This window comes from Miniopterus natalensis, chromosome 20 (genome assembly GCF_054644295.1).
Source record: "Miniopterus natalensis isolate mMinNat1 chromosome 20, mMinNat1.hap1, whole genome shotgun sequence".
Classification (NCBI taxonomy): Eukaryota; Metazoa; Chordata; class Mammalia; order Chiroptera; family Miniopteridae; genus Miniopterus; species Miniopterus natalensis.
In genome coordinates, this window is record NC_142100.1 from 27,871,969 (window position 1) to 27,895,270 (window position 23,302).

Sequence of the window (23,302 nt, forward strand, 5' to 3'; positions counted from 1 at the left end):
GGGAGCTGCAGCCCGTTGCCTCGCAGGTCCCTCTGCTACGGTCTGAACTCTCTTGTTTCACATCAACTCTTGAGCACGCCTGTCCCTCCACCGAGGCCGCACTGCTCCCGGGCTGCGTGGGCCGTGCGGAAGCTGGCAGAGCGGTGACCCGGCGAACCGACCCGGGGCTCTCCGCCGCCCGCCCGCCGCCGTTCCCGTTAGGTTCCGCCCCTCTCCCCACTCCCGCCTCCTCCGGAAGCCGGTCGGGACGGGAGCCGCCTCCGCAGAGGACTCTGGGAGATGTAGTCTTCTCCGCGGCCCTCGCGTCCGGCTCGAGGACGCATGACGTACTTCCGCGTGCGCCGCGCGGCCGCGGGTGTGGGTAGCGCGGCGGTGCTCCCTGGCGTCTTGTCAGTGGACGCGAGGGGGCGGGGGGCGTGCTCAGTGGCCGCGGCCGCGGGCCCGGCGCCCGTGCGGACCAGGGTATTGCCCAGCTGAGCCCTCCACGGTCGGTCCGGGGCGTGGACGGGGCCAGCGGGCCGCGGGACGGTACGAACTCATCTCGCAGGTTCCTCTGCCCAGGCGCGGAGGCCGCGTCCCTGCGAGGGGCTCAGCCCGGGACCCTCCGTCTGCGCGGCGCGAGGTCCCTCCGGGGTGGGCGCGGGCGGGCGCGGCAGGGAGACCCTCACGCTTCGGTTCTCTCCCCCGCAGCCTGCAGAAAGCAGCGCGGGATGGACAGCAGGATCCCGGCGGCCGCGTGTTGGGTAAGTAGGGGCCGCGTCTTAGAGCCGACGGCGCTGGGCGTGGACGGTCATCCCTGCACGGTCACCTCCGGGGCCCGAGCTCGCGGGCTGCCCCCGGCCCGGCCCGGGGTCTCCAGAGACGACGTCTTACAGCATTTTGTGTCCAGGGCCCTCGCCTTCCGCAGCTACACTTGATTGCGAGCTACGGACCCCGAACTCCGAGGGAAAGGAGGGTCCTTGCAGAAACGACCCTCTATCATTTCAGGTTTTTCACACACAAGTAATGAATTGTTTTTATATCCAGACCTTTAGGGCCTCCTTAGGGAAGTTACCCTCTTCTTTGTTCATTTGTTTGTTCAAATGCTTATTTTCTGTCGTGTTCTGTGCTGGACCTTGGGGCTGGCTGTGCAGAGATAAATTATGTGCAGTTCTTGCTTTAGAGGAGCTGTGGTCTGGCAGGTTCTCTCAGTCTCCCTGCAAAATATACCCTGGACGTGTGTTGTTGTTTTATTTTATTGTTTACAGCATTACAGATGTCTCCCATTTTCTCCCCTTCCCCCCACCCTGAATATGTTTTTATCAAAGACTTGAAACACCCATTTCATTTGCGTGTATAGATGTGTGTTTCCCCCTACGGGGCTGAAAGCTTCCTGAGGGTAGAAGTGGATTTTATTCATCTTGAAATGTTTAGGACCCAAAGAGCATCTGGCACGTGGGAGCTCATGATTTTTTCTTTTTTCTTTTTACAACTCTCTCAAAATGAATGCTGGCCTGGAGGAGGCGATCTGTGGAGGAACATTCTTTCTGCCCCAGTACCTCTGCATTTTTTCGACATCACCTAGTGTAACTGCGTCTGATTGAATGGGGTGTGTATTATTACAGGGATTATTGTCATTCAAGGATATATCTATGGACTTCACCTTGGAAGAATGGCAGTTACTGGATTCTGCGCAGAAGTACCTGTACAGGGATGTGATACTGGAAAACTATCACAACCTGGTGTCTGTGGGTAGGTACAACTTCTCTGTTAACTCAGACTGTGGGTTATAAGTTGTTTTCCCTTTTCTTTTGGTGATCTACTCTGGGGTCTCTGAAGTACTTAATGATTATGGGCTTGAACTTTAGAGGTCAAGTGCTCTCACACCTGTTTGGGTGTCACCTCCTAATTGTAATCTTTCCCCAAGAACAAATGAGCAGTTTCACGTTGTAGCTCCTGATCCCTCAGTCCCCAGCAGTTTGGCCCACATCCTTTGATTTTTCCATTAACAGGGTATCACGGTACCAAACCTGATTTAATCTTCAAGTTGGAGCAAGGAGAAGAGCCATGGATAATAAATGCCAGACTTTCTCGTCAGAGCTGTCCAGGTGGGTGAGTGGGGAACCAGGAAGACAGGAGGCGTGGGAGTACACAGGCAGCACTCAGACAGCATTGCGTGTAGAAATTTTTGCCTGGAGTCCTTGAACCACAGAGGGAAGGAGGTTGTGGGGAGCCGTTGAACTCCTCAGGTAAGGAAATGGATGTCGTTCTGCCCATGTTTGGGCTCTCCTCTCCTGCCTCTGAGAGGCTGTGCACTCTGCACAAATGTTGTTTTCTGGGTTAGTTTCCTTACTTCTGGCACCTTCTATCTCTGCCTTCCTTTCCATGGTCATGGCCTGCAGCAGGCTTCCAGGCCTCTCCTTGGGGTCAATCATGCCTCCACTCCCCTGACATCTCTTTTTCTCCTTTCCCATCAGGGTTGAATCCCTTAGACATTACCTGCAGTCTTTTACTTCCCTCTCTCGCCTTGACTGTCTTGGAGATTTTATTGTCCCCTTCTCTCTTCTCACTGGTCACTTTGAAGTTATAATTGTTCCTGTCTTGGGCTCTTTTTTTCCCTTTTTCCTTTTTTTTAATCCTCACCTGAGGACATGCTTAGAGGGAGGAAGGGAAAGAGAGAGAGAAACATCGGTTGGTTGCCTTCCCTAAGTGCCCTCACCAGAAATTGAACTCGCAGCCTTTCTGTGCTCAGGACAGTGCTTAACTAACTGAGCCACTCTGGCCAGCGGGGCACTTTCTAACAATTCTGAAACCTAGCCTGGTCTCCCCTGTATTATTGATTTTATCACCTTACATTTCCATGGCCCCTTTTCCCTTTTGAGTTGTCCAAAAGGGTTTATTTCCCAAATTTGGCTGTTTGCTCCTATGTTATAACTATTGAAAGGCTCTTCCATTCTGAAAATTTAAGTTTTTCCCCTTAGTGTTGTAACATCGGAATTGACGTTTCACCAACTCTTCTTCTGCAGCTTAGTCCCAGGTCATATACACTTGCAGGAGAGCTCCCCTGTGCTTTCCACCCTTTATTCCTAGTTGGAAGTAGGGTCGTTTCTTCTGAAATCACTACTCTCCCTCAGTTTTCCTGTTGTTATGATACCTGTCCTTGCACTTCCAGTCTTGTATCCTGGCTCTGGAGCTCCCCTTGGGACTCCTGTCTCCTTTGCTAATCTCACTACTTCTTTCATTTCTGTTGGTATTTAATCCTTTGAAATATCTTCATAATTCCTGTCTCCTTGATTTTCACCCAGACTAGATCAGTATTCTCTCATACTTGGATAATTCATGTTAGCTGTATTTGAGAACTCAAATCTCCTTAGCTGTTGCTGCTGGAGACATCCTATCACTAGTCTGAGAATGTAAACAAATATCTTATACCACTGGTTCAACCAAAGTAATCAATAAGGATTTATAGTTTCAAATGGCAAATTGTCTGCCATTGGATGGGGAAGGAACCTCAACACTGTTATAGAAGCCATTCTTTCCAGAAGGGGAGGAGAGGAGACAATATTCATCCCTGGTCCACTGCTCACCTCATTTATTTTAGAAAAAGATGAGGGCAGACTTTTTGGTGTGAGTGGTATAACTCCATTATTAGTCAGTTTCACAGTTCCTGGCACTTCACTCCAAGAGGGTCTTCCTTCCTGCTGTCCTCCTTGGCCACAGATGAAATAAGGTTTGGGGAGATGCACTTTCTGGAGGTTACTTATAGTTTCATTAGCCCACTTCTGTTGGTGCAAGATTTGGGGCATTTAGGGTTGAAGACTCATAGGCTGTTATCAGACCAGGCTTAGGGTTCCCTTCAAAACTTAACAGGCTTCCAGTTGATTTTCTTTTATTCTGACTAATTCTGTTAAGCCGGTAACAGCATCCTGAAGTTGTGTAGACATAGTCTTTCAGCCTGAGAAGTCCTCTCTCGTAGCCACTGGTCTCATGTTCTCACCCCTCAACCTTGAGTTCAGTGACCCCACTTTCAGGCACAGACTGTAACCTGAATTGTTCCACCACAGTTGAGAAGATGTTTAGCAAGAAGGTTTGAGGGTGGGAAGCTGCTGAAGATCCACCTCAGTAATCTTGTGGTGAGATGAGCAGCTGTCCAGAGTTGGACCTGCTGCTGTTCCCATTAACCTCTGTCTGCTCATCAATCACTCTCGTTGCCGTGTTACTGTTGGGGCCTCACAGAAGGACTTTCCTGTTATCTCTGTATGTTCTGTTCAACCTAAATGTCATCTGCTCCAGGGATGTTCCGGCACATATTCCCTGGGAGAGCATGCCATCGAATACATTTCATATGCTGTTGACTCCTACATTTTACTGATCACTTAGGTCTGATTGCCTGTTTGCTCTCTTCACTGTAATATTTAACTGAGATCTCTAATGTAATAAGATCCAGAGCAGTCTATTTTCCCTCCAAACATGGCTCTCTCCCCGTGTTTTCCATTTCAAAGAGCAGGACCCCCTATTTCTCAAGTCTAAAATCTAGAAGTTATTAAAATGTCCCTTTTAAAAGCCATTTTTGATGACTGCTAATTTGCTACCATTTCCATAATGGGGCTTGGTTTAGTTTGATTCGGTTCTCTTTGCCCCATGCTTAGGTCCCTGGTGCCCATGCACGTGGCCAATATTTCTTTGAACCAGTGTCAGAAGCCTGTTACCAAGAGGATTATATGGAAGTTCTGAAAATATGCAAGTTCTAAAGCTCTTTCATTCCATATCAAGTTCATGTTATAATTAAAAAATATTTTTTTTCTAGAAGGTCAGAAAGAATGGTACCAGAAGAATCAAGATGAACTTGAAAGGGTTGAGAGAAACTATGCTTGTAATTCATTTGGAAAACTTCATCTGAGCAAAACTCACGTTTCTTCAAGACAAAGAGTCCATAAGTATAATACACATGGAAAAAGTTTGACACAAAACTCAGGTTTAACCAGAAGCTATCTAAAAAAAAATCCTGATAAGTTTCATGGATATGAACAATCATATTTTCTTAAGCATCAAAGAGCTCACAGTATAGAAAAAAACTGTGTATGTGGTGAATGTGGGAAAGCTTTTCGTTGCAAATCACAGCTCATTGTACATCTCAGAATTCATACAGGAGAGAGACCTTATGAATGCACTAAGTGTGAAAGAGCCTTCAGTGCCAAGTCAAACCTTAATGCTCATCAGAGAGTTCATACCGGAGAAAAACCATACTCATGTAGTGAATGTGGAAAAGTCTTCTCTTTCAGGTCACAGCTCATTGTCCATCAGGAAATTCACACAGGAGGGAAACCTTATGGTTGCAATGAATGTGGGAAAGCCTACAGCTGGAAGTCACAGCTTATTTTACACCAGAGAAGTCACACAGGAGTGAAACCCTATGAATGTAGTGAATGTGGAAAAGCCTTTAGTTTGAAGTCACCATTTGTTGTACACCAGAGAACTCACACAGGAGTGAAACCCCATAAATGCAACGAGTGTGGGAAAGCCTTTAGAAGCAAGTCATACCTTCTCGTTCATGTCAGAATGCATACAGGAGAGAAACCCTATCAATGCAGTGACTGTGGGAAAGCCTTCAATATGAAGACACAGCTCATTGTACATCAGGGAATTCACACAGGAAATAATCCTTATCAATGCAGTGAGTGTGGGAAGGCATTTGGGAGGAAGGAACAGCTCACTGCACATCTGAGAGCTCATGCAGGAGAGAAACCCTATGGATGCAGTGAATGTGGGAAGGCTTTCAGCAGCAAATCATACCTTGTCATACACAGAAGAACACACACAGGAGAGAGGCCCTATGAATGTGGTTTCTGTGAGAGAGCGTTTTGTGGGAAGTCACAGCTAATTATACATCAGAGAACTCACTCAACAGAGAAGCCCTATGAATGCAGTGAATGTGAGAAGGCCTATCCTAGGAAGGCATCACTCCAGATACACCAGAAAACTCATTCAGGAGAGAAACCTTTTAAATGTAATGAGTGTGGGAAAGCCTTCACTCAGAAGTCATCTCTCAGTGAACATCAAAGAGTTCATACAGGAGAGAAACCATGGAAATGTTCTGAATGTGGGAAATCCTTCTGTTGGAATTCAGGGCTCCGTATACACCGAAAAACTCACAAGTGAAATTGGAGTGAAGTAGATTTTATAAGCATTCTAATAAAACTTGATCCTTAAGAGATTTCAGATGAGAATACAGACAGAATATATAAGCAGGAAGTCCAAAAAATACACTCATATCAAATAACTCATATAGGAGAGAAACCAATTGTATTTGGGATGAATGTGCAAAAGCTTTTAGAAATAAGTCTTTTACAAACTTTATAGATGAGAATAATTGAAGGAATTTAGCAGTAACTATATCATATATACTGGCATCATTATGAAGATTTGATTTGGAGAATTCATAATGGGAACACTTTTTAAATTTAATCAATTAGGAAAGTATTTTGCCATAGAAAATGTGTTACATGGAGAGTCACATTCCAGATTTGATGCTATATTTTAGAGTGAAGAAAATAATTATAGATGGTAGACTTTTTCATGGTGGACTATAAAAGTTTTTATTTTAATATGTAAATAAAATGTCAGGAAAATGGGACATTCTGCAGGTTAAAGGATATTTAGGGTGACTTTCCTGAACAGCACTGAATAGTGTATTTAAAATGTTTTAATTGATTTTTAGAGAGGAACTGAGAGAGACACTTTAATATGAGAGCCCTGGGCTCAAGCCCTCAACCTGGGCATGTGCCCTGACCAGGAATCAAACTGCAGCCTTTCGGTGCACAAGATGACGCCCAAACAACTGAGCCACACCGGCCAGGGCCAGAAAAACATTTTTAAAAATCTTGGTATTTTATTTTTTAATGTAACGTATACATATATTTAATAGTTTGTGGAGTAACATCCACCAGTATTCTCCATATTAAATGCTAAGTATCAGTATTGTCTATTTTTTTCTTAGCAATATAGCTAATACAAACGTGACTTTTAATAAATGGAAGGATATGGTTCTCCAAATGAGTTCACTTATTCAGGAGTCTACATAAGTGGGTCTGGCAGTTATTACAGGGCCGATCAAGAAAACTCATTGTAATGAACATCGAATACATTATAGCAGTTCATTGTCCATTTCCATTGATTGATAAGAACACCATAGTTTTCTCTGGAGACGTACCTCTCTGTAGTGTGCATCCTTGTGGTCGTGTCTTTCAGGTCGTGTCCTTTCCACTAGCTACAGGTGGGCATTATGCCCATTGTTGGGTGGTGGTAGCCTCTTTTCCAGGATTTTGTGTTTAATTCAATTTGAAATGAACCAGAAGGGAAATGTGGGAACTCATATGTTTTTGTCCCAGATTTTATTGAGGTAATCAACCCCTTCCTGCTGTATTGATTTCCTAGAATAACTTTGGATACTGTCCCTTTTTGAACCTGGATTTCTGGCTTTATGGGTGCTTCCTCATATCTTTTTAAAAAAATGTTTTTTTCTAAAAGAGAATTAATTACTCTTGTAACTGCAGGGCTTTAAATGATAAATTGTTGCTCTGGAGCAGTGTGTAGGTATCAAAATAGAGAAAGGTGGGGTATGTGGGTTTAGGTTTTTTCCTGAAATGGAGATAATCTTTCAGATTCTTGATTTTATTCCAAGATGGAAACTTTAGCCCATAGTATGAAATGGTGTTATTGTTTGTGTACACCAAAAACCTTGTGGCCCCTGATAAGATTCTGAGAACTCTGAGGAACTATTGCCATAAAAGAATTTTATATTTATGAGGCAATCTGGACAGGAGATGAGACGGTTACTTCTGGTCACATCAGCTCTTAAATTCAACACTGACAGACTTGAAGTCCTGAAATCTCACTTCAAGGCAGAGTATTAACTCGGCAACTCTCTGTGACTGCTGAAATAATTGCTTTCTCATAGCTGTAGGGCTGAGATGGTAGAAGTCAAATATATATTTGGCTTGCTGAATTTAAAAAGTCATCCATCTCAAATGCTCACTAATCCCTTATGTAAACATGCATTGGTCTAGAAAAAGTCTCCTGATAATTCGAGTAGAGATATCTGAGAGGACTCAGAGAACAGCCTAGCAAGCTGATACTTTGCGCTGTACTCTTTGCTCAAAGACATAGACTACGTGTTGGCAAACTACAGCCCACAGGCCAGCTGCAGGTTGCTGCTAATAGAAAGATGCAAGAGGACAGATAAATTGAAGAGTATTAGATCTTAAAGATTTGGAAGACTCAGCTCATTCATATTGCTAGAAATGAGAAAGCATGCTGTGGAGAGAGCACCTGAGGCCGGACCACCATCTTGGTCCCAGAAGATGAAGCTCTTTAAATTCCAGAGAGCTGCTCTACCATGCAGAGAAGAGGGGGCAGGGCCGCCACCCCAGTGGGCTCAGTGGACAGAGCATTTAGCCAAAGAGCCCTAGGAAATCTCTTCAGCTAAATATTCCAGTTCACTATAAGTTCTACTTTGACAAAATATTTTGAAGGTACACATTCAGTTCATAGCACAATAGCCAATATGAAAATATACTGGGGAGAACAACTTACCTTCATAATATCAATAGGCATGATAAACTACTTGGGAATACATTTTATACAATGTTGGACTTAAAATTATATCCAGAAATAAATCCTTAAAAACTCATATAAACAGAATTTATGAATAAAATGTTAAAATGGAATTAAAGTTCACAGAAGAACTGAAAAGAAAATTAACATATATTGGAGTAGAGTCAATATAATAAAAATATTTTGCATAAAATATAGTACAATTCCAATAAAAATATTTTTCTTGAAATGTGACAGACACATTTACACAAAAGTTTACAGGTCTCACAGTATCCAACACAATAATTAACAAGCACAATTATTACAGGAATTTTCCCTTCTAGATACAAGAGATTTTATTATGTCACATTAATAAAACAATATGGTATTTATATATTGATAGACTAATAGGTCAATGCAACAGAAAAGATATTCCATAAAGGGGCCCTTGAACATACAGGAATTTCAGATACAAAATAGGTTAATTTGCAAATATTGAAGAAAGAATGGGGTATGTGATGCTTGGTGTTATGGCTGAATTGTATCTCCTCTCTAGATTCGTATGTTCAAGTCCTAACCCCCAGCAGAGTCAGGATGTGACTATTTGGAGACAGGGACTTTAAAGAGGTAATTAAGGTAAAATAAGGTTATCTGGATGGCTGCAACCCAAAACGAGTGGTGTCCTTAGAAGAAGAGATTAGGTCATACGCTCAGAAAGATGACACCTTATCTCATACTTCCAGTCTCCAAAATTGTGACAAAATTTTCTGTTGTTTACCTCACCCAGTCTGTTATTTTGTTATGGCAGCCTTAGCAAACGAATACACTTGGGATTAGGAAATTGGCTATCCAGGTGGAAACAAAATGAAATTAGATCAATATCTCACACACGAATATACCCAGATAGATGAAAATGTACATGTCAGAGCTAAATGCCTAAACTATTAGAAGATAATCTGAGGAAATATGATACCAGGATGGAGAAAGATTTCTTAAGACACACATGAAAACCATACAGGAAAAGCTAGATAAAATTTATAATGTCAAAACTAAAACTAGCCCTAGCCAGTTTGTCTCAGTGGTTAGAGTGTCTGCCGGGGGACTGAAGGGTCCCGGGTTCAGTCCCAGCCAAGGTTGTGGGCCCGATCCCGGCCCTTGTCGGGGCACTGTGTCAATGTGTCTGTCTCACATGGATGTTTCTCTCTCTCTGTCCCCCTTCCACTCTCTGAAAAGCAATGGGAAAAATATCTTTGGGTCAGGATTAAAAAAAAACCACAACCAAACAAACTAAAACTAAGAGGCCAACAAATGTATAAACGAAGTTCAAAGACAAGGGATAGAAAAAATTAAAACATATACTGCATATTGAGGATTAGTAAACAATATACATCCAAATTCATGAATTGAGTAGAAAAAAATAGCCCAATAGAAAAACAGGCAAATGAGAATTGACAATACATGAAATAAACCAGAAATGGTGTAGAAATGTGTGTACCTCAGCAGCCATCATGGGAACACATTATCCATATGTTCTGTATTTCAACTTTCATCCAATTTCAAACATCTTGATCTTGGGGATCCATATCTTGTTCCTGACTTTTAATGTTCCACCATTAAGCAGTATACGGGCTTTATAAAGTGTATATTTTTACCGTGCTAAGGTAGCAAAGTTTTATAATTTATTTTTGGAAAACCTGGAATGCAGGTCTAAATTTTCTTTTCATCTTGAGGAGATTATATTTTTCCTTTGACTTATTGATAAGGTAATAATGGACAGCTTAATCATCTTTGTATGTCTAGAATAGAATCCACTTGGTTATAGCATTTTTAAAAATATATATATCTTTATTGATTTCAGAGACAGGGAGAGGGAGAGAGAGAAACATCAGTGATGAGAGTCACTGAGCGGCTGCCTGGAGCCCGCAGCCCGGGGCTGTGCCCTGACCCGAATCCAACCCATCGCCTGGGTCCTAGGTCCACGCTCAGCCGCTGAGCCACGCCAGCATTTTTTGTGTGTGTAAGGTATTGCCAGCTTCTCTTTGTTAAGAATATCTCAGTGTTCTTGCATGAATAGTCATAATTAAGTTTTGTCTAAGCTTCCTTTTCAAGTCATAACATTTGTTGGTTTTTGTGTCCATTTAATAAAATTTAAAAGTTCCTTCTAATTCCTCTGCAACTATTTAAATATAATAATTCTCTGCTGGTTGAAAGAATTCACCAGAAACTCAATGACTGATGCTTTTCCTCCTCCCCCTCCCCCCCGTATTTTTATTTATTTTGAAACTTACTGATTTGGAGGGAGGGAGGGAGAAATACTGATCACTGTCCTGTGGCTGGACTCGTCCATTGAATCCTCGAACCCACAACCCTATCACATGGGACGACGCCCTAACCAACTGAGCTGCCCGCCCAGGGCTCCATGACTGATGCTTTTTGACAGAGAATCTCTGGAATCGTCTTCATTTTTATCCATCATTAGGTTTTCTCATTTCTTGGGTCAAATTTGATACATATGTGTCATAAAAATTTTTCAAATTTATTAGCACTGAGAGGATTCTCATTCAATTTACTTTGTGTCTGTGATTATTTCTGCTTTTCCCTCCCACCCTTTTCTCTCTTCATGAGATCAGTTACTAACACATTTGTAACTTCCCCCGCAGCTCAGGAATTACGGATGAGCTTTACCTTTTCCCGATGATTAACGCCTATCTGCTTCCCACAAATGCATTAATTTCTTTTTTGTTTACAACTGAATTTTTAAGCCAACTCTTTTTCTTCCAGTCTACTTCTGGGTTTGGATTCCTAAGCTTTTAAAAGCCTCGCATTTACGTCTCTCCCCGAAGCGAGGGCAGATCGCTGCAGCGCCCGCGGCGGCCCCCGCGTCTCCAGGCAACCAGCGCTGCTGGGCCGCGGGGCCGCCGGGGCCGCGGCGTCTTCTGGGAAATGTAGTCCGAAGGCGCCTTCCTCTCGCGCACGAGCACGCGCACTCGCACGGTGACGGACGCTTGCGGGTAGAGCCCCTTTTCTTTGTCCTTCGCTGCCCCATGAGAGGCGAGTGCGCGCGGACACCCACGCTGCCGCAGCCTGCGGGATCCCACGGACCCGCCGCGGGCGTTGTGCTGGCCGCGGGCCGGGTGGCGGCGAGTCTGGGGGCGGCGGTCGGGTCACGTGGTTCCGGGTCTAGCGCATCCGAGGTCGGAGACTTGGGGGGCGTTGTCGGCGTTGTTGCGGGTTCGGGCCTGGGGTTCAATGTGGGGCCGGCGGCTGGGGCCTGTGAGGCCCCTGGGTCCCGGGGTAGGAGGTTCGGGGAGCCGCTGGGCTGCAGGTTTCAAGGCCGGCGGGGTGTCCAGGGTGCCCAGGTGGGGCTCCGCCGGAGCTGATGGGCCTGGCCGGAGGGCGTGGGGAGTTCGAGTCAGGGCCAGGACCTGCGCGCACAGTACCAGGCTCACCGAGGTGTTGGGGGCCCTGTCGGGACCTGAAGGGGCTGGGAGAGAGGGCGCCCGCGGGGTGCGTGCGGGGAGTCCGGCGAGAGGAGTCCGCACGCCGCCTCCGGGAAGCCCGCAGGCTCTCTCCCCCGAGGCTTCACTGAACCCCGTGGTCCCCTGGGTCCTTCCCTCTTTTGGACATTCTCTTCCAGGTGGGCTTTTTAAAGCGGTGTCTCCCGCACGTGGCATCCCTGGATGTGCTCGGCTGGGAGCCCGGGTCGCGTCCCGTTGAGGGGCTGGGGCCCTGTGGCCGCACAGAAAGTTTATTGTGTCTGTGGCACCCAGGCTAGTCCAGTGGTGACGGTGACTGATTGCTGGGCCTGTTATCTCCCCTCCAACCTGACTTCACCCAGCTCAGCTTTACATTTATCAACAGTTTTTTTTAAAGGTGTCTCTCCTTAAAAAAAAAAAAAAAAAAAGGAAAAGAAAAAGCAACCTGCTCCCCCAACTTTTGACAGCTGCTGGTGTGGCAGGGACACCCTCACTGGCCGGAAATCCTTCTCTCTCCTCTCACGATTTTCATATGAAAACTTTGACTTTTAATAAGTATGTGTTAATTCTAATTATTCGATGCCTTTCCCCAGGAGTCCCTTCAGGACTTGATGCTGAGTGCACCACGGGGTGGTGGTGAACGCTGCCGCTTCCTTCTGGGGATAAATGTGCGAGCGGCCCGGAGCCTGTGCCGTCACAGAGGAAGCTGCTCGGAGCCTGTAGTGTCACACAGGAAGCTGCCCGGGGCCCGTGCCATCTCACAGGAAGCTGCCCGGAGCCTGTAGTGTCACACAGGAAGCTGCCCGGAGCCCGTGCCATCACACAGGAAGCTGCCCGGGTAAAAACAAACAGCGAAAGCAGCGGGGAGCTTGTGTTTCCATTGGGTGGGGGACACGGGAGAGCCCAGCGTAAGGGTTCAGGCGGCTTCTCCGGAAAGGGCCAACTTCCAAAACCATTTTAAAAATTCAAGTAAAATAAGGGTGAATCTTCATCGTTCTGAGTAACAAACTTAAATTTCATCAGAAATATTTTTAAACTGCTGTGCTGATGGCTTATCACTCCCTGTTCACCTGAAATTCACAATTCTGTGTATTCTCCGCAATAAATCTACGTGCTTTCGACATAAGTCTCTTTACAAGTTTTCACTGAAACCCAAGTAAATTTCACTAAGTCTTTGACAAGTACAAAGGAAATTTTAAAATCACATTATGAATTTGGCTTTGTGCTTAAGGAAATGGTTTCAATGATCAGCTAGTTCTGTTCTTTACAATGCCAGAGTTTTGATCACATGAATGAAAATTGAACGTGTAATTCAAAGGAGGTGACATACTTGTAGTGGGAATATTTTCCTGGCGTGCGTGTGTGTGTGTGTGTGAGATTTATGATTGATTTTTTCTTAACCAAACAGAGGGGTTTACATTTTTTGATGTTTATATTTATTGATTGTTTAAAAAAAATTCTATTGCTTTTACCTTTGTATCATGTGTAGGGAAAATTTTCCCCAAATTACCAAAATATTCACCTGTGTTTTCTTCAGGCATCATTGTGGTTGGCATTACTTTAAATTCTAACCCACCTGTAAGTAGTTTGTTGTAATGTAAGAGATAGATAACTAGCTTTATTTTCTTTCAAATGTTTCAGTTATATAGAAAACACACTCTGGGCTTAGATGGTCGTGAGTTCCTAGTTCTTAGCAAGAGGAAGATATTTTAGGTGCAGTGTGAATATACCAGTTGAAGTGCATTTGTTCCTAAGTCTACAGATCCCACAAATGAGTCTGCTCTTGCAAGATAAAGGACTTCCTGGAGCCAGGAATTCATTCCTTGTGTAAAAGACCTAGCCAAGACCTCACACCGGAGCTCTGCGGCATAAGCAGAGGAAACGCAAGATAGAAAGATCTCAGACTTGCTAATCATCTCACGCAAGGAACAGAAAATGACCATGTTGCAGGTGAGTGGATTGTTTATTTCTCATTTTTCCTGGAGATTAGAAGAGTGTAAGTCTTACAGTGAAAAAGAAAAATACAAATAGTTAAGAAATCAGCAGAAAATAGCCTCAGAAGAGAAGATCTGGATTGGGACAAAATTGAAGCAGTAATACAATAATTATAGTGCCTTGAGACATTCTTAAGGCTTTAATTTTTATAAGCCATAATACTGAATATGAGCTGCAGTGTTCTCAAATTTTTGGCAGATGTAATAAATGAACATTTATGTGCGTTGTATTATCTAAAGGGAAAAGCAAGTTGATTTTTCATATAAAGTAAATATTTCTTACCTGGCCGGGCATGGCTCAGTGGTTGAGCATCGACCTAGGATCCAGGAGATCGCCATTTGATTCCCGGTCAGGGTACATGCCTGGGTCCTGGGCTTGATCCACAGTTGGGGGCGTGCAGGAGGCAGATGATCAGTGACTCTCTCATTACTGATGTTTCTCTCTCTCTGTCTCTCTCCCTTCCTCTCTCTGAAATCAATAAAGATATATTATAAAAAAAAAAGAGTAAATATTTCTTGGTCATTCCTTGATGAAGTCTTTGAATAAATGATAATAGTGGGTAATGTCCTAAAAAGAAGCACTGTAATAAATGCACAGGTCTTATGGCCATTTTTCATAGTTTTCCATAGAGTGTGATCCAAGGTAAAAATGACAAAGCAAAACTTAGTGACCATAATTATGTATTTACCTCTTTAATTGTGAAGCAGGATCACATTCAGAATAAAATTAAAAGAAAAAAAAAGAATCACATGCAGAAAAGTACATAAAAGGTAAAACTGGTTTCACGAATTATTATTTGAATATGCATGAAATTACCATTCAGGTAATTAGCACAGATAAAGAATATTTCCATCACCTTTGAAAGTTGGACAGATCTGATGTAGACTCGATCAGATCGAGTTTCAGTCCTTTCAGGAGGCTCGTGATGCCTACTTGTCTCTCTTTTTATCATGCTCAGAGATTTAGATAATCGTTGCCAAATGGAGTATTTCATTAGGGGTTGCAAAGTGATAATAACATCCTACTTCCATCATTCCTTCTTTACGAACTAGAGTACTTTCTAGCTTGGCAAGATATATCAAGGCTGTTTCTACTTTTTCTTTTTTTGCCCCAGACCTGCAATTACCTATTTCTGCAGTTAGTAGTATCTTAAATTTGTTTTTTTTAAATTTTTATTGCCAACATGGACATATTATAGATTTTTGCATATTGACTTTGCGTCCAAGAACTTCTTAAGCCCACTTATTCTAATAATTTTTCTTTAGATTTGATTAGATTTTCCATGCTCACAAAAATATCAGCAATACTTTTTTTTTTTTTTAATTGATTTTAGAGAGGGGGGAAGGGTGAAAGAGAGAGGAAAAAAACATCAATGTGAGAGATACATCGATCCTTTGCCTCCTGTATGCGTCCCAACCAGGGATTGACCCGGAATTGAACCATGATCTTTGGGCTCATGAGAAGATGCTCCAGCCAACTGAGCCACACTGTCCAGGGCAGCAATACTTTTTTTAGTAAAAAGGAATTCCACTGAATTCCTAGTTTATCGAGACTTTGTAACGATTAATTGTTGAGTATTTTTCAATTTTTGGTGTATTGATTTCGTTCTTCTTTTCATCTTGTTCTTTTTCATACTGTTTCTTCCTTATGAAATCTGGGCCTTTTTTTTTTTGAAAATTTTAAATGTGCTTTTTAAAATTCTGTTAGGTTTTTCTGTATTTGCAGTTCCTGTGATATATATGCTTCCATTTGCAGATATACTTTGTCTGCATCTCTTGAAGTGATTATATATTTTTTTCACTCTATTAAGATAGTGAATACCATTGATTTTAAAAAAGAATTGTAAACCAACCTGGTCTTAATATATTCTTTATATATTGCTCTCTATAGTTTGGTAATATGTTGAAGAATTTCATAGCAGTGTTCATGTGTGAGTTGGCTTTTGCTTTTCCTTTCTTGCAGTATCCTTATTGGGTCTTGTGACCAAGGTTATGCTGGTATCAAAAATTTAGGGTTATGTTCCTGCTCCCATATTCTGTAAGAGTTCAGTAAAATTGGAATTAATTCTGCATTAAATGTTTACAGAATTAACTGGTAAAGCCTATTTTTGTGTGTGAGAAGATTTTAATTCAGGGAACCAATGTTTTCCACATGCCCAATGCATATGTTATAAAATCATTAATGGGTAAATAATTCATTCACAGAACAAGATAAAACAATAGATTTTAATGTAACAGGATATGAGAAATTTTATGTTTATTTTGCCACTACCTCTCCTGGTGCCAAATTTGAGGTTGAGTAAGTATTTTGTTGGTGGTTAGAAGATTTAAAGTCGTATGGTCCAATTCTTGTGTATTGTATAAAGGAATGGTTGGAAGAATGCATAATGGCATTTTGTCCCATAACATGATACAAAGGTAGGGACAGAGTGGGCGGTCTCTATAACTTGCTAGTGTAAGAAGAATGTGCTCAAGCTCCAATAGTTTTCTACCTCACGGAGTGATAAGTGCTTCAGATTCACTAGGACTGTGTTTTTACAGGAGTCAATCTTATTTGAAGATTTATCTGTGGACTTCACCCAGAAGGAATGGCAACTGCTGGACCCCTGTCAGAAGGACTTATACAAGGACGTCATGTTGGAGAACTATAGCAGCCTAGTGGCACTAGGTAAAAAAAGCTTCCCAGAGGACCTCATTGTGTCCAGTACCTTACCTTTTCTTTTTTAGTTGCTGAGAGCTGTGGGGCTTCTGAAATTGTTAATGATTTTGTACCTAAATACAGGACATCAAGGTTTCTTGGACTTTGACACCAGGTTTGAAAGTATTTGGATCTCACCTTCAAATAATGATGTCTTAATTTCATTGTGCAGCCTCTGAAACTTTAATAATATGCTCAGTGGTAGTGGTAGCACCTAATGGAGAGAACTCACTGTATTCCACATATTGTTCATATATTGACTCCATTAATCATTAGAGCAATCCTGTGTGACAGGCATGATTACTCTCCTTTGTTTTCTACCAAGGATATTGAAGCAAAGAAAGGTTAGTAACTTTCTCAAGGACTGATAGCTATTAAATGGAAGTGAATGGATTTGAACCCAGGCAGACTGGCTCCAGAGCCTCTGAAGTGTTCAATGGTTTTGTAAGTGAATCATAAAACTCAAAGTTTCTTATACCCTCCTAGCCACCAGGGAGACCATTACCATTTCTTTGAGAGTCATTTACTCTGTTGATATACAAATGGTTCACTTAACTGGGTCAACTCTGATGCCAAACCTTGTCCATTCCTCAGAGGCCCTAAAGCCCAAACATTCAGGGCCAAAGCCTTTGTGATTTCCTTTGAACAGGGTATGAATTTATGAAACCTGATGTCATCTTCAAGTTGGAACGAGGAGAAGAGCCATGGATAGGAGATGGAGGAATTCCGAGTTCAGATTCTCCAGGTGAGTGTGTAAGAACCAGGCAGATGGGAGAAAGCAGTACAATCTCAGCTGGCCAGTGGGGTGGCATATCTGAAATATGCTGCAGAGAGGTCCTTTCAAAATCTCTAAACCTTTGACATGAGCCACTCAAGTAAATCACATTTACATGTGGCTTCTTGCTTGTAGCTTAAAGTGAAATGTTTCCAGCTTGTCTGGGTCATGATGTCCTTCCCCATTTGTCACATCTGGGGCTTTGACTCTTTGGTTTTCTCCCTCTGACATGTGTACTCTCCTGTCCTTTCCCTTCTGGTCAAAGACACTTCTGCTTATACATTTAAGATTTTAATCTTTTTCCTCATTTTGGGAGTGTCTGATGCCTAGAGAAATACCCTATAGAAGCTCACCCTCTGCTCAGTCTTCCATTAAGGAATGTTGTCACTCTTCCTCCTGAAGGTTTTGTTGTTTTCCTTCCCTTTTGATTAGGTTCTGCTGTGTTGAAAATGTCATTCCACAGTGTGCATGGAGGACTGGTTCCAGGAACCCCTGGGATACCAAAATTTGAGGATGCGCAAGCCCCTTATATAAAATGGCAGAGTATTTGCATATACCCTACACACATCCTTCCATAAACTTTATTTTTTTAAATGATTCTTTTTAAAAATATATATATCTTTATTGATTTCAGAGAGAGGAAGGGGAGAGGAAGAGAGAGAGAAACAATGATGAGAGTCATTGATCTGCTGCCTCCTCACACCCCTGACTGGGGATGGAGCCTACAACCCAGGCATGTGCCCTGACCAGGAATTGAACCATGACCTCCTGGATCCTAGTTCCATGCTCAACCACTGAGCCATGCACGGCCGGGCCTCCCATAAACTTTAAATCATTTTTAGGTTACTTAAAATACCCAATACAATGTAAATTCTATGTAAATAGTCATATTTTACTGTTTATGGAATGATGACATGGAAGGAAGTCTGTACATATTTAGTATAGTGCAACCAGTTTGGCCTAATTACATAGTGCACTGCAGCAACAACATAACATTTTTTTTGGTGAATATTTTCAATTTGTGGTTGGTTGGATCTGCAGAGGTGGAACCCACAAGTACGGGGGAGACTAAATATGGTTAAATGAAAATTTAACACGATTTGAGAATGGGGTAAAGTACACAAAAAATTTCTCATACTTCAAGTTTGAAATGGCTAGGCAATTACTCTGTCAAACCTGTTAATTTTCTTTATAGTACTTGCTACAGTATACATCTGTGTTTTTAAAAAATATATCTTTATTGATTTTAGAGAGGGAGGGAGAGGGAGAAAGAGACAGAAACATCAATGATGGGAGAGTTGTTATTGATCGGCTGCCTCCTCCATGCCCCCAACTGGAGATCGAGTCTGCAACCCAGGCATGTGCTCTGACTGGGAATTGAATGGCAATCTGGATCCTAGGTCGATGCTCAACTGCTGAGCCATGTCCCGCTGGGCCAGTTGTGTTTTTAAAAGATATTATCTATTATCTTTTCCACCTGAGTGTACATTTCATGATGGTTGGAGCTTGTTCTCTTGTGTCTCCAGTATGACCTGGAACATAGTATGTATTCAGTAGGTATTGAGTAAATTAATTCCTCAGAACATTGGATCAATGTTCCTTTCAATCTCTGTCTTTACTCATTGCTCTGCGTGTAATTTTCACATTCTTTCCCCATTTTACAAACATTTAACAACAAAGATAACTTAATCTACTGTATGTTTCCTGTTTACAGCATTTCTTTTACTTTTTGATAGAGTACAGACATTATTCATAGGACTTACTTCAGAATAGGAAACTAAGCCTTAAAAAACATTCATCCTCTCAAATAGCATTTCTAGTTTTTTATTCAGCACAACCATAGAAGGATTCACTGGGTTTTTCTTTTCTTTATAGAACAAGTCTTGCAAGTAAATGGTGACATGACGTGGCATCGGGATAACCAAGAGAAGCCTAAAAATATGAAACAAGATTATGAATGTGATGCATTTGGAAAAAATTTCAATGTGAGCATAAACTTTGTTCCTTTAAGGAAATCAAGCAATGAAGGTGATGTAGATGGATTAATTTTAAAACATCATTTAGACTTACTTCTTCCAAAAGCCGATTATGGAAAAATGGAACCAAATGACTTAAATGTATTTGATAAATTGTTTCTCCATACCAAGCCTGAGGAAACTGATACTTGGTTAAAATACTATGAGTGTGATAAATATAACATTAACTATAAGAAGTCACAGATTATCATATATCATAGAACTCGTTTAGGGGAGAAACTTTATGAATGCAGTGAATGTAGGAAACGCTTCAATAAGAAATCAAGTCTCATTAAGCACCAGAGCAGACATATAAGAGACATAGCCTATGGCTGTGGTAAATGTGGCAAAACTTTTCCCCAGAAGTCAGTGTTTATTACACATCACAGAACTCATACAGGAGAAAAACCTTATAATTGTAGCCAGTGTGGAAAAGCCTTCTCCCAAAAGTCACAACTTACATCCCATCAGAGGACACACACAGGAGAGAAACCCTATGAATGTGGTGAATGTGGGAAAGCCTTCTCCCGGAAGTCACATCTAATATCACATTGGAGGACACACACAGGAGAGAAACCCTATGTTTGCAATGAGTGTGGGAGGGCCTTTAGTGAAAAGTCAAATCTTATTAATCATCAGAGAATTCACACAGGAGAGAAACCTTTTGAATGCAGAGAATGTAGGAAAGCCTTTAGCAGGAAGTCACAACTCGTTACACATCACAGGACTCACACAGGAACAAAACCTTATGGATGCAGTGACTGTAGAAAGGCCTTCTTTGAGAAATCTGAGCTCATTAGACATCAGACAATTCATACTGGAGAGAAACCTTATGAATGCAGTGAATGTCAGAAAGCATTCAGAGAGAGGTCAAGTCTCATTAATCATCAGAGAACCCATACAGGAGAGAAACCTCATGGATGCATTCAGTGTGGAAAAGCCTTCTCCCAGAAGTCACATCTGATATCGCATCAGATGACACACACAGGAGAGAAACCCTTCGTGTGCAGTAAATGTGGAAGGGCCTTCAGCAGGAAATCCCAGCTTGTTAGACATCAGAGGACACACACAGGAGAAAAACCCTATGAATGTAGTGAATGTGGGAAAGCTTTCAGTGAGAAATTAAGCCTCACTAATCACCAGAGAATTCACACAGGAGAAAAACCCTATGTGTGCAGTGAATGTGGGAAAGCCTTTTGTCAGAAGTCACATCTCATATCACATCAGAGGACACACACAGGAGAGAAACCCTATGAATGCACTGAATGTGGGAAAGCCTTTGGAGAGAAGTCAAGTCTTGCAACTCATCAGAGAACTCACACAGGAGAAAAACCCTATGAATGCAGGGATTGTGAAAAAGCCTTCGCCCAGAAGTCACAGCTCAATACTCACCAGAGAATTCACACAGGAGAGAAACCCTATGAATGCAGTCTTTGTATGAAAGCTTTCTTTGAGAAGTCAGAGCTAATTAGGCACCAGAGAACTCATACAGGAGAAAAACCTTATGAATGCAGTGAATGTAGAAAAGCCTTCAGGGAGAAATCAAGTCTCATCAATCATCACAGAATACATACAGGAGAAAAACCTTTTGAATGCAATGAATGTGGCAAAGCCTTCTCTCGGAAATCACACCTGATACCTCATCAGAGGACACATACAGGAGAGAAACCATACGGATGCACAGAATGTAGGAAGGCATTCTCTCAGAAGTCACAGCTTGTTAATCATCAGAGAATTCACACTGGAGAGAAACCTTATCAATGCAATGAATGTGGGAAAGCCTTCTCCCAAAAGTCACAGCTCATTAATCACCAGAGAACGCATACAGTAAAGAAATCATAGACATGGAGTTAATATTAGTCTTTGAGAAAGACCTTGCCTCATTGTATTTCATAAAATGCATTATGGTAAATCAGATAAGATTCATGCATCACATTATATGTCTGCTCTCTGGCGGTAGGAACTGTGAGGTTATATAGGGAGTTTCAGGAGAGTAACAATTTTATATATCAGCATTCATAGAGCCTATGAAATGCAGTGTGTTTTAAAAACCGTTCAAATTATAGTCAAACGTTAAACAGAAAATTAACAGCAAAGAGAATACTATGAATATCAGAAAGCCTTCTGGAGGGCAAATCTCATTAGCTCTTAGAAATATTCCCACTGGGGATGCATCCTAGTCCAGTGAATGAAGGGAACATCCATGAATGTGGCATTTGAGGTAATGTTTTCATCAAGAAATTACAGCTCATTGTACATAAGAAAATACCCTCAAAAATGAAATTATATGAAAATACTAAATATAGGACAGCCTTTAGCAAGTAATGCAACCACATTGTATTTTGGAGAATTCATATTGTGAGTAAACCTAACAAAGACATTGGAAATATGTGCCCCTAGAAATAATGCTATAGACATGGGTACCAAAATTACCCCATCCTACGTGGTTGACAGATTTTCACTCAGAAGTATGACATTTAAAATATATATAAATAAACTGAATCATTGGTAAAATCTAAGTAATTTCTTAGTGGTATTTATGGCTTCCTTTCTTTTGTCACATAATGTGTTCTGTATTTTGAAACTGCAGATGACAATGTCATTGGAGATGCACATGCCTTGTTCTGCCTCTGATAGTCTGTCAAGACACCGCATGCCACTAGCTCTTCTATCTTACTGATACTATAAAAATGGTAACTAACTCATATGTCTTACTGCTGAATAGTAATCACACCACATCTCTTTTCACTGTTGGCATATAAAAGGGGTCTATTGTTACTGACCTTTCTCTTCAGTTATATAAAGCCTTCTGTGTCCTCAAAATCTGAGACACAGTTTATATAAAACCCAGTTAATAAGTATTCAAAGGCAGGAATCACAGAATTGCAGTAGAAATTCATGTTATACTGAGCATGCAAAAGCAAGGAGGTATGTGAAGTAAATTACTCAGCTTTCCAACATAATGGCAGTAGAGCTATGCAAAACCTTTCCCTCATTTAATGAGATGCCTCTGTATAAAATAGATATAAAGTGAATCAAAGTTAAGAGCTGATTCACTTAGTTTCATGGTGCTCAGTAGTTACATTGAGACAGAATAGTTAAGGAGACAAATTGGGAAGCCTCATCCTCCTTTCCCACCTGGGTTGCTCCACTGACCTGGAGACAGTTCTCCGTGCCTGTCCATCATTTGAGTACCCTACCTTCCCTCTTACACACTATTTTTTGGCCAACTTGAACTACTTGCAGTTCCTTGAAATTTCTACATTCTGTCGGATGCTTTTTGCAAATCTCGTGTCACTGAAAAGCCCTCCTTTCTTATTCATGCCAATCCAACCTATGTGACCCTGTATGTGCGTTTGTCACTGGGATAATGAAGTCATCGATGCTCTGGCAGGGGCAGTCTCGTTCCTTAATCTTAGCCACTGAAGCCTTGTATGTAAACCTGAGTGCTTATCAGTAGCTATGAGTTCAGCACCCGGAGAAGCAGAGTCTGAATGAGAACAGCGAAGCCACCGTGGAAGCGAAGCCCAGGCACGGCCCTGACCGAGGCCCAGGTCTGGCTTGTCATACGCATCCTCGCCGCTGCCCTTCTCATGCCACTCCGGGTCCTGTCGGGGTCACAATACCCTTTCATAAATACCCAGCGGGTTTGCCCAGCCGGTTCAGGTCGTGTTTGTTACAACCCAAATATTCCTAATAGGAGGCGAACGCTGGGTTCTCTGGAAGCAGATACTGAGGCGGAGTTCGGGGCCGATGCTTACTGAGGATCAGTG

At 42.2% G+C, this 23,302-nt stretch overlaps 1 protein-coding gene across 4 annotated transcripts; it reads left to right on the top strand.

Annotated features, from left to right (window-relative positions):
* The first annotated feature begins 803 nt into the window (after positions 1-803).
* Positions 804-22,274, top strand: ZNF84 (zinc finger protein 84). Of its 4 annotated transcripts, XM_087828609.1 has the most exons (6): positions 11,728-11,765; positions 12,641-12,885; positions 13,803-13,997; positions 16,583-16,709; positions 17,389-17,484; positions 19,390-22,261. In XM_087828609.1, exons 3-6 carry the CDS (start codon positions 13,983-13,985, stop codon positions 21,369-21,371), a joined length of 2,220 nt encoding a protein of 739 aa, XP_087684735.1. In that variant the 5' UTR covers positions 11,728-11,765; positions 12,641-12,885; positions 13,803-13,982; the 3' UTR covers positions 21,372-22,261. The 4 variants fall into 4 exon arrangements, with proteins under 4 accessions (XP_087684738.1, XP_087684735.1, XP_087684736.1 ...); XM_087828610.1 differs by lacking the exon at positions 11,728-11,765 and having other exon boundaries at positions 12,473-12,885; positions 13,810-13,997; XM_087828612.1 differs by lacking the exons at positions 11,728-11,765; positions 12,641-12,885; positions 13,803-13,997; ... (1 more) ...; positions 17,389-17,484; positions 19,390-22,261 and adding exons at positions 804-1,731; positions 1,992-2,087; positions 4,790-7,032.
* The last annotated feature ends 1,028 nt before the right edge of the window (positions 22,275-23,302 follow it).